Source organism: Miniopterus schreibersii (assembly GCF_964146895.1).
Source record: "Miniopterus schreibersii genome assembly, chromosome: 2".
Lineage (NCBI taxonomy): Eukaryota > Metazoa > Chordata > Mammalia > Chiroptera > Miniopteridae > Miniopterus > Miniopterus schreibersii.
In genome coordinates this window covers 150,956,461-150,966,895 of record NC_138102.1, presented here as the reverse complement: position 1 = coordinate 150,966,895, position 10,435 = coordinate 150,956,461, and the positions used below count along the sequence as shown (strand labels likewise).

The window sequence follows — 10,435 nt, the reverse complement described above, 5'->3', positions numbered from 1 at the left end:
TGGAGCCCTGGGTTCTTCCTCCATTTCCCCCTATCCTTTTGGCTCTTGGGCCAAGAAAATGGTGAGAGTATGTGACTGATTTGGAGTAATGACCAAGCTAATGACCTGCCTTTTTAATAAGAAGCTAAGATTTTTCACTTGCTGACCAATCTCCCAGAGGCCCTTTAAAAACTCAGTCCATTAAGTTCATTGAATAAGCTCCTCCCATCAGGCTCTTCAAGGCTCAAGCTTCAGAGTGGGCTCCAAGTAAAATAAATTTTAGTGAGAGAAACAGAAGGATGGTGCTGTAAGGGCCTTTGGAGTTATCACCCAATATATGGATGATAAAAATTAGGTTTATGTATTTAAGTGATATTTTGCCCAAATCAGATAGCCAAGATGGAAGCTCAGGTCTTTTGACTCCAATATACGGCATGTTAAATGAGTTATGCTCCTTCTGGTCAAGCTTCTAGAAATTTTATAACCAGTCTACATAAGATGCCAAGCACATATGTAATCCTTTGGATTTAGATTTCAAATCATTCACTTAAAACTACTAAATGTCCTCAGAAAATAAATTAAAATATTAAAAATAACCTATAATTCTTCATCCCTCCAGACTGTCATGTGATGACCTAACCCATCAGTGTTTTTTGGTAGGTCCATATAATGTTGAGGGACTTGAAAGTTTATTCTCAATGAATTCAAAGGATTTTTTTAGTGATTTTTGCTCTGTTTCATGAGGGCTCCTCACTTTAAAAAAAAAAAAGTATAGTTTATTGATTTTTTTTAGACAGGAAGGGAGAAGAGAGGAACATTGATGTGGGAGCCTAACATTGACCGTAGATGCCTACTGGGGCTCGAGCCTGCAACTGGGGCATGTGCCCTGACTGGGAATCAAACCAGCAACCCCTCAGTGCATGCAGTGATGCCCAACCAACTGAGCCACACCTGCCAGGGATGGGCTCTCCACTTTTTAAAAATCTTCTGGTGCAGAATTATCATCTAAAGTGTATGTTGAATTTTCCCATCTATAAATTATGGAATATGCCTTTTGCTATTGTTGCAAATGATGGGCTAATCAAAGTGTTTTTCATTTTCAGTACATTTTAATAATTTTAAAAGGTTTAATAATAAATTTGATAACTAAATAAAAGGTGTTTTATTTAGTGTTTCTTGTCAGAATTATCTCATGGAAATGTTAAGAGTTATCAAACTGGTTGTTCTCTGAAAAAGAAGTGAATCAGTGTTATGATTTCCATTAATTCATTTTGTAAGGCGAAGATCTCTAAACGACGAGATGAGCTATTTTTAAGCCAACCCTGAACATATTTCTCCCTTCATTCTTCTCCCTAATTTGTAAGGTCAATGCTATCGACCTCTATGACTAATAACAAATCCTATCTTGATGAAATCAGCTTATCTAACTACATTAGGAATGCCCAGCAAGCCTGTTTCATGGAAATTAAATTAGTGAATGACTTTGTGATGAGAAAATCATGAGGTCATGGCCACTATTGTTTTGAAACTAGATGAGCAAATCTTTAGAAGTTTGTTTTTGCTCTTTCCATGATAAGACCTCAGTGGTCATCCCTTTCTTAGGGTTTGGTCCTCAGAGCATCTCTAAGACCCAGGAAGTAAGAGCAGTGGCAGATGACGGGGTTAGGGGTGGTCTGATAAAATATGAAATAAGCAACAACCTTTCCTTATGAGATTTGAAGATGCTTTCTTTGAAAATGTTCAGAATTCTGTGAAATGAATTAGAACTATTATGTCTTTAGACGATATTCTTAGTGCAAACACTCTTTGGAGACTTCTGTTTATTATCTTAGTATATTTTGTTAAATTATATACAAGTATTTTTATACAGAAAAATAGTTGTTGGGAGTCATATCAATTAAAAAAAATATTTTGATATGGGTATTTAGCCTACTCTTCATTGGGAAAACACTTCTATTTGGTGGATCCTTACTCTGGTTATGAGACTGAAATCTGAGTTGTGAACATTGTTAGGATGATCATCTGTGAAAAGAGTGATAAACATAGCTCAGGCTTGTACTGTTGGCTCTCTCAATTTCCCTTTCAAGTTTCCAAAGGAAGCCCTTTCCAGTAGTCCTATACTCATGATACACCAAATCTCCCCTCATCAAAAGGAAGGGATAGCTCAAGAAAAGATCTGATGAAGAAAAGTCTTTTAGAAAAAAAAACAACCAACTTGGTGCAAACACATCAGTATATTTATAAAATGTCTTACTAACTCTTAAAAGTTCCAGGTCTTTCATCTCAGCATCTCCCTATATTGTGTGGAATGAGACTTTGCTGGTTTTTAAGTAACTTTCTAGTATTAGCACAGCAAATGAAGTAATATTTGGTGGGAAGGTGGAGTGAAGTACACAGCAATGGTGAGTAACCATCTCTGAAATTTTTCATTGCACAGCCCCTAACAGTAGCTCTCACAACATTTAGGCAGTCATAACAAATATTTTCACAATGGTAACAAACTGCTCTGGTTATATAGTCTTGGATAAATCACTCAACCCTTTCAGTCTTGGTTTAATCTTTTAGGCAATGACAAGATCAGACTAGGTATTTTCTAATCTGACACACAGAACATCACATATGATTCTGATAATTATTGAAAGCCATACAAAGGATAGATTTATAACTGAGATTGTCCCATTCATAGCTATTTACACCCACTAGGTTTGGGCACACTATTATTTAGATAAGAAAGGGCACATCTTTCATTTTCGCTTATCAATTCAAAACAAAAGAACTGATGTTTGACAAGAAAGAAAGAATATTGATCTCATTTATTTTTGTTATTTTGGACTGATGAAGATAAATAAAAAATCTGTAGGTTAATAAACTCTACTGACATAAATATTTAAGCTCAGTAAAGGAAATCATCAGACTCCATGTCATTATAAATAAAATTTACATTGCAGATAGTTATCCTTTTAAAGATTTTAATACATACTTAAAAATGGACAATTTAGTAATACATAATTATATAATATTGATACTATTAGATATGTGGATGTATATATTTTTCTTTTCAGTAAAATAGTTTCATGCTTATAAAAGTCACCTTAAGTCAACTTGAGACAAAGAGAACAACGTACAGTAAAAATAAACCAAGTAGTAAATGTATAATAAGTAAGGAAAAATATTATAAAGCAGTTACTTTGTTGACACAAAAGAAAAAATAAATACACTTTTCTATTATTTGAAGGCAATTCACAATCATTTCCAGGAATTCTGTGAGAATTTAAGGCCATTTGTTCTAAAGAAATGCTTTCATTTGGACACATCACGAAACTGTAATTCTTGTAAAAACTGTACATGCAAAAACTCTTTACAATTAATTATGGACAGGCAGATTAGTATACAGGAGTAGGTTATTTCACAAATGTGTTGTGCACTAAGTCACATAGTTGTGTATATTTCACTGGGAATTTCACAAAAAAACTTCCAGCTTGTGCACCCTGTGTGTCAATGTGAAAGGTGATAAGGAATCCAAGAGAGCCAGTATCCCTTTGAATTAAAATATCCAGACAAGGTATAATGGAATAAAAAGTTTAAAACTTCTGCTACATAATTCACAGTTAAATATTCTGGGTTTTAGTCTTCCTAAATAGCATTATAATATAAAGATGCTACTTTTTACACAAAGTATTTTCTGTGCATTTACAGTTCACAATGTTTTGACTTTTTAAAAACCTCTACTTAGCAGTACAAAACATAAACTGACTGCAGTCTAAATTTAGAACCCAAACTCCATGAAAAATGCATGTTCTTAGAGGACACATATCTGCAAAGCTGCAACTCTCATACTTGGCCAACGCAGAGGAACTGATTACTAAGCAGATGCAGCTTCCTAAGACAATTCACTCACCGAAAAAATACGAAAGTATCTTTCCTTTCCCTTGTTTGCAATTGTATTTGTCCAGACGGTCATTCAAAGAGATATTGCTCTTGTGATTATAGCTATTGCAATTTAGAAGACAAAGGATTCAATATTCAAAACTCTTATTCTTAAGAACAGTTATAAAAGTATTGAAATTTAAAAAGTAGTAACATGTAAACATTGATACAGAGAGACTGCTTTCCTATACACGCAGCAGTCGAGGACAATATTTGAGTTAAAAACAGAGTTTGTGCTTTTTCCCAACAACACATTGGAAATTAGCCGTTTCTGTCCAAAAAGAAAAGGTAAAGATTCAGAGAAGACATCCATAGTTTGCTTCAAGCATTCAAACACTGTTTCTGTTGCTCATGCAACAACCGTATTTACAGTTTTGGTTTAGGAAGAGAGTAATTTTGGATCCCAGAAAGCACATGACCCAGCACTGCGGCCAGGGCGCGGAGGGGAGGCTCCGGCTCCCGGCCCCTCGCGAGCACCAGGACCGAGCCGACCGGACCGCCGGCGCGGGCTCGCGCAGCGCGCTCAGATCTGCGTGTGCAACACGTGCGCGGGCGGGGTGTAGGGCGGCGGCGCGGGCGACGGCTTGATGCCCCGGGCCCTCATGTAGGACAGGAACTGCTCGGGGATCTCGGCCAGCACGTCTTTCGCCAGCCTGGCCATGCTCAGGATGTGGTTCCCGCTCCTGTCGATATAATCCCTGAAAGGCACAAACTGCACAGCGCGGGGAGGGTCAGGTCACGGCCGAGCGCGCCGGTTCGGGCACAGACCAGCACGTGTCAGCGTCCGCATGCGGGACTGTCGGGGGAGACGGCCACAGGGAGGTGGGCATCATTCCCATGCATGTTCAAGATACGGGACCCATTACAAACAGCTATGATCGTGACCATAACTTTACCATATAAACTTACCTAGAAAGGGACCTAACTGTGTTCTATGTCTCCCCCCCCCAATAACTCATGTCTCCTGGCCCCCATGCGTCCACCCTGATGTTACATGTGTTTTGCAGTTTTTAGGTCTCTACCTAGCTGACTCCCAACAGGACAGAGCACTGAACTTCTTCAGCGCTCACTTTTCTGTCAAATGCAGTTAATCTATTCCTAATTCAGATTTCAAAGCAGAACTATTACCCACTGCAGGGTAAAACAAATAGTGTATATCGTTAAAGACTACTAAACACATGTAAAGTGTTTTTAATTATAACTAGGACATCAAATCACAGGGATATGAATATGAAGTTCACACAGTTCCAGTTCATATTAGTGGGAATTTGAAATATAGGGTGGGGCAAAGGTAGGTTTACAGTTGTCTGTATGGAAAATAATACAATAATTAATTAATAGTAATACAATAGTTAATAGTAATACAAGAATAAACTTTGTTTCATGTAGTCACAACTATAAACCTACTTTTCCCCGCACCCTGTATTCAGTACATTCCCAGCGTTGATTTTTTTATATCTGTTATTTGGAGAGGCAAAAAAACAAAAGTCAAACAAACAAACAAAACTCAGCATGAGATTTTGGTATACTTCTTATGGAAATATCATCATTCTTATTTTTACATCATATAAAAATGATTGCTCTATCTTTATATAAGAAATTATGTGAGATGCCTTATCAGCTCAACCCCAAATACTCTGGCAATAGATTGCCTGACTCCATTCTCACTTCCAATGATTACTTAAATTAATAACCATCGTGCTGGTCGAGGGCATCTGTTCAATTTCTCCTTAGAGGCACGATGATTCTTGAAGTAACTTAGAAATGATTGAAACTTAATGCTGTGATAGTTCAGGAACAAAGTAATTCTAGGTCTTAGAGAAAAGGCAGAGTAGAGACATTTTAGGATGTTGAACAACTCCTAAGTATAATGTTTTAAATTCAATCATTTTCCCCCAAAGAAAGAGAAAGTGAGTACACTCCAATCTCATTCTCTAACATAACTGTTTTAAATTCATTTTGAAAAACTTATTCTTGACTTGAGCAGGTACTCAAGAGGTGATTTCAGAAAACAACTGTTATTAGGAAGCAGGTTTTAAAATGTCAGGTCACTACAGGTAAACCAAGTAAAAATGTTAAGAAATCAAAGAGCAGGTGTAATGCTTTTATACAGCGAAAGCAGCCTCTTCTCAGGAATAGTAGAAATATCACTCCTTAAAAAAAAAAAAACAAGGCCCACTGTGGGCAGAAGCATGCCTATATGACTATAATTTCACCCTATCTGCCTGGAGAGGAAAACTCAGCTATTTAGACAAGTGTGCTAGAAAGGCGACGAATCTTACTCTTCTCCCTGAGCAAGGGTGAGAAAAACTAACAGAGCAAATGCAACCTTCCGTTGAGAAGAGAACTGGGGGGAAGTGAACTCTTGTGAGGTATTAACTAACTATGGACAAGACTTGGCATTTTAATTAAAAAATCCAAGAGGTGCAAAAGAAAGTTAGGATTTATTTTCTCTCTGAAACTATAATTAGAAAGGTGAGAAAATAGGAATCAACATCGTTGAGGATTAATTAGAAAAAGATGTCTAATTGCAGCTATAATTTATTTCATCCTTATGTTAAAAAGCATAGTATTTGAAAAATTAACATTTAGTAATGTCGGTACTGTTGCTATACATGTTTTTTGTTTTCAAAATATGTAGCTAATTCCATTTCACGGACACCTCTGGCAGCAGCGGATGCTCTGTCGGGAGGAAGGAAGTCCCGCCCGCCTTGTCTTTCCTTTACTTCGTGTTTGCTCTTATATTTTTATTTGATTCTTTCCCTTTCTTCTATACCAGGGGTAATAAACTCATTTACTTTTTTACCACTATTCTCACAAACTCTGGAGTTAGATTTCCTAGGTTCAGAGGCTGGCTCTTCTCATTAGCTGCACGAACATGGACAAGTTACTTTCCACTCTGCCTCAGTTTCCTCTTCTATGAAATGAGGCTAATAATACCTACTTCATTAGGTTGTTATAGTAAGTAAGCTAACATGTAAAGTGCTTAAAACAGTATTCAACACCCAATATGTACTATATAAAATTATTATCATTACCTTTATTATTCACCAATTTGTATTTGTATGTGCAATATAAATATGAAACTATCATAACAGTTTTATATTTACATTCTTATCAAAAAAATACAAGGAATATTCTTATCAATTTTGGTCTCTTTCAGATTTAAGTACAATATCAATATTGTAATCTAAAATAGTAATTCCTGGCCTTTTTGTAACCTTATAACATCTGTTGTTAAGAAACGCTCCAGATGAAGGACCCAGCACGACTCCCACACTCTCCCTCTCTGGAGCACACCGGCTCCCTTCCCTTCCCTTCCCTTCCCTTCCCTTCCCTTCCCTTCCCTTCCCTTCCCTTCCCTTCCCTTCCCTTCCCTGCCCTGCCCTGCCCTGCCCTGCCCTGCCCTGCCCTGCCCTGCCCTGCCCTGCCCTGCCCTGCCCTGCCCTGCCCTGCCCTGCCCTCTCCTAAGCTCCAAGGTCCTTCTTTTACTTCTGTAACTTGTTTCCTGAGCCTACACAGCCCAGCTGGCTCACTTCTACCACCTCTGTAACTTTCTAAATAAACTTTCTCTTATAACTTGAAAAAAAGAACACCTATTGTTTCATCCTTCCAGCAAATGCTATAAAATGTGTTAACTTTTTTATAGAGGTAAATCATAATTTATTTTTAAGAATGTTATGATATTCTGGAATGTCAAAACTATGAACCATGATCACTGTTGTCACAATATACAGTTATCTAAAAACTTTTCTAAATAATGGATAAGAAAAAAAAAAAAAATATATATATATATATATATATATATATATATATATATCTCGCATTTAACACGTTTATTAGGTAGGGGCACAGATATGCCCTTTGAGTATTAAGGACCTTGCCCCAGATTGAAAATCACTGTCATAGCAAGTTAGTGTTATCAGTAGCAGTGTACCTCATCCCACATGTGTGTCGGGTGTAGAAAATAAGATGCTGAGAACTTTCTACTCATAAACCTAGATTATCTGAACCTTTTCCAAAGGGATGTTCATCAGTTCAGTCATGTCAGGAAGTACTCTCCTGAGAAATGAAAGCGACAAGTCACTCTTCATTTCCTTTACCTGTTACCAATACCAAATCTTACAGTTTTCATGAAAAATATCTTCCCTCTTTCTTAAACTATTGCTCCTCTCCTTCTAAAATCACAGCTGTCCCTCTCAGGCCACTCTGTTTATCATCTCTTTTAGTCACTCATTTCTGATCGCTGCACTTGGGGCGTCCCGTTCAGAGTAATGCTTCCACGTGTGAATGAATGAGCACAGGCGATCACCACAAATTAACCTGGACCCTTAAAATGCTTGGGTTAGGGGAATAAATCAGCTTCCCTTTGCACTAATTTAGCACATTCAGATGAAGAGCAGCGAGTGCATTCTGTTCCGCAGAAGGGTCCTCGGGCCTTGACTCTCCATCTCTCTCCGCACCCACCCCCGCGACGGCTACTGTTCCTCACGGCTGCCCTAATGGCCAGCTTTGCCTCTTTGTGAAAACAAGTTTAAATTGGTTTGGGCAAATGGGCTTTTAGTTGCTGTTCTGCTCGATTTTACTTGACTGTTCCCACTGTGCAGGGCTCCATTAGTGATTTTCAAGTCTAAGTCTTCAAGGTTATTATTCTGCTTTTAATGGAAAATATGATTTAAATATAATTTTTAAGGAAATGATAGGCTGGCCAGCATCCGTAGGCAACCAAGAGAAATGACATTGCTTCTTTACACACAATGGCCAATCCATAGCATGAGCAAGCAAACAAATATATAGAATTGATTTAAGAAAATAACTCGTGTTTTAGAATAGCAACCAGAGGATCTCATCCTGCTTACTGTTTATACTACAGTCATATGAGATTGAATCCTGAGGCAATGCATATAATCACACACAATTATATGTGATTATATAATTACAGTGTCCTATGTCATGGTTCAGCCACTGTAAAATAGTGACATAAAATGCCTTCCGACTGGATTATGCTAACATACTAACTAATAATAATAACTGACACTGATATTAATGCACTTATTGAGCAACTTGTCAGTGGGAGATCTTCTGCTAAGAGATTTAGTACAATATTTTACAATATTTAACTTGTATAAGCATGTTATCCATATCCATATTTTGAACTTACAAAGAAACAAACTTAAAACTCTAAGAGCTTATATAGTTATAAATATCTGTCATTATTTGAACCCAAATTAATCTTACTCTCTTACATTAACCATAACAGTAATATGAAAAGGGGAGTAATATGAAAATTCTAATAATTTTCATTAGAATTTTGCCTTTTAGGAGAGTAGGTGTGTTTATCACACAAAGTACACTGGTTTTGGAATCAGAGCTCTACTGATAATTTGGATCTACCAATTTATGATCTGAATAACTTTGTACAAGCTGTTTAACACCCAATCTGGGGCTTCAGTTTCCTTATTTATAAGCTATTACAATGCAAAAACTGACCAGTATTTTTAGGAAGATATAAAGTGTTATGTGAATGAAGTGGAAAAAATAAATAAAGGAAATTAGTTCAAGTGTGCAGAAACAGGCCATTACAAAAGACAGTATACTGGGAAATTTCAAAATGTAGGATTTTGAAATCCTCCCACTGAGGAGGAAGACTATTCCAGTAAAATGACAAGGGAAAAAAAAGCAAGAACAATGGAAATGTGTGATGCAAAGATAGTTAATAGTCTATTTGCGTAGACAAGGGGTGTGTGTGTGTGTGTGTGTGTGTGTGTGTGTGTGTGTGTGTGCAGCTAAAGAGGAACTGGGGTCAGGGCATGGAGACTCTTAAATGCTGTGTTTAGGATTTAGAATCAAAGTTATACAGAATATTTGTTAAACATTTTAGAATTGAAGAACATTTTAAGATTAAATCATGACCCCACTTCTTACTAGCTTTGTGACTATGAGCAAGAGGAAATAAACTTCATTTCCTCTTATTTAAAATGTGGTAATCAAAGTAGCTGTCTCACAAAGTCAATTAAGGACTGAGTGAAATAATGCTATAGCTCTTAGCTCACCTAGCGCATGGAGGGCTTAATAAGTGATTGAATACTATTATTATATGAAGAAGTTGGATGCCACTTCAGATCTGACATTACAATGAAAACCCCATCTACTGCCCTTAATTATCTACTGGAACTCAGCTACCTACTATTATTTGCAGCCTTAGGTTCTTGCCCACTTAAGAAATTTGAGGTTGTGTTTGCTGTGCATTAACTTGATTAGCCTCAACTTGTAAAAAATTGAAAGTTGTGAAAAGGTAAGAGAGCCTAAATAGGCCCTATTTTCTGATAATATTTTAGCTAGCACCATTTTTACAGCATTGATTATGGTGGCTTGGATATTTTCTATGATGGGAAGATTGACAATGCTATTCTTGGTGTGCCCTTGCAACTCCAATTTCCTAAATATTCAACGAAATTTCTATTCTTGAAAACAAATCATTTAAAAAATGTTTCAGTGGATGGTAGAGCCTGAAAAACTGTGATGGTGG

General features: G+C 37.0%; 1 protein-coding gene across 2 annotated transcripts in view; it reads right to left on the bottom strand.

Annotated features, from left to right (window-relative positions):
- Positions 1-2,196: 2,196 nt before the first annotated feature.
- CPNE8 (copine 8) overlaps positions 2,197-10,435 on the bottom strand; it is a 185,152-nt gene continuing 176,913 nt past the window's right edge. For both annotated transcript variants that reach the window (XM_081128758.1, XM_081128759.1), the window contains one exon: positions 2,197-4,618. In XM_081128758.1, the coding sequence (XP_080984884.1) occupies positions 4,430-4,618 (189 nt within the window). In that variant the 3' untranslated portion in view covers positions 2,197-4,429. The remainder of the gene's footprint in view (positions 4,619-10,435) is intronic.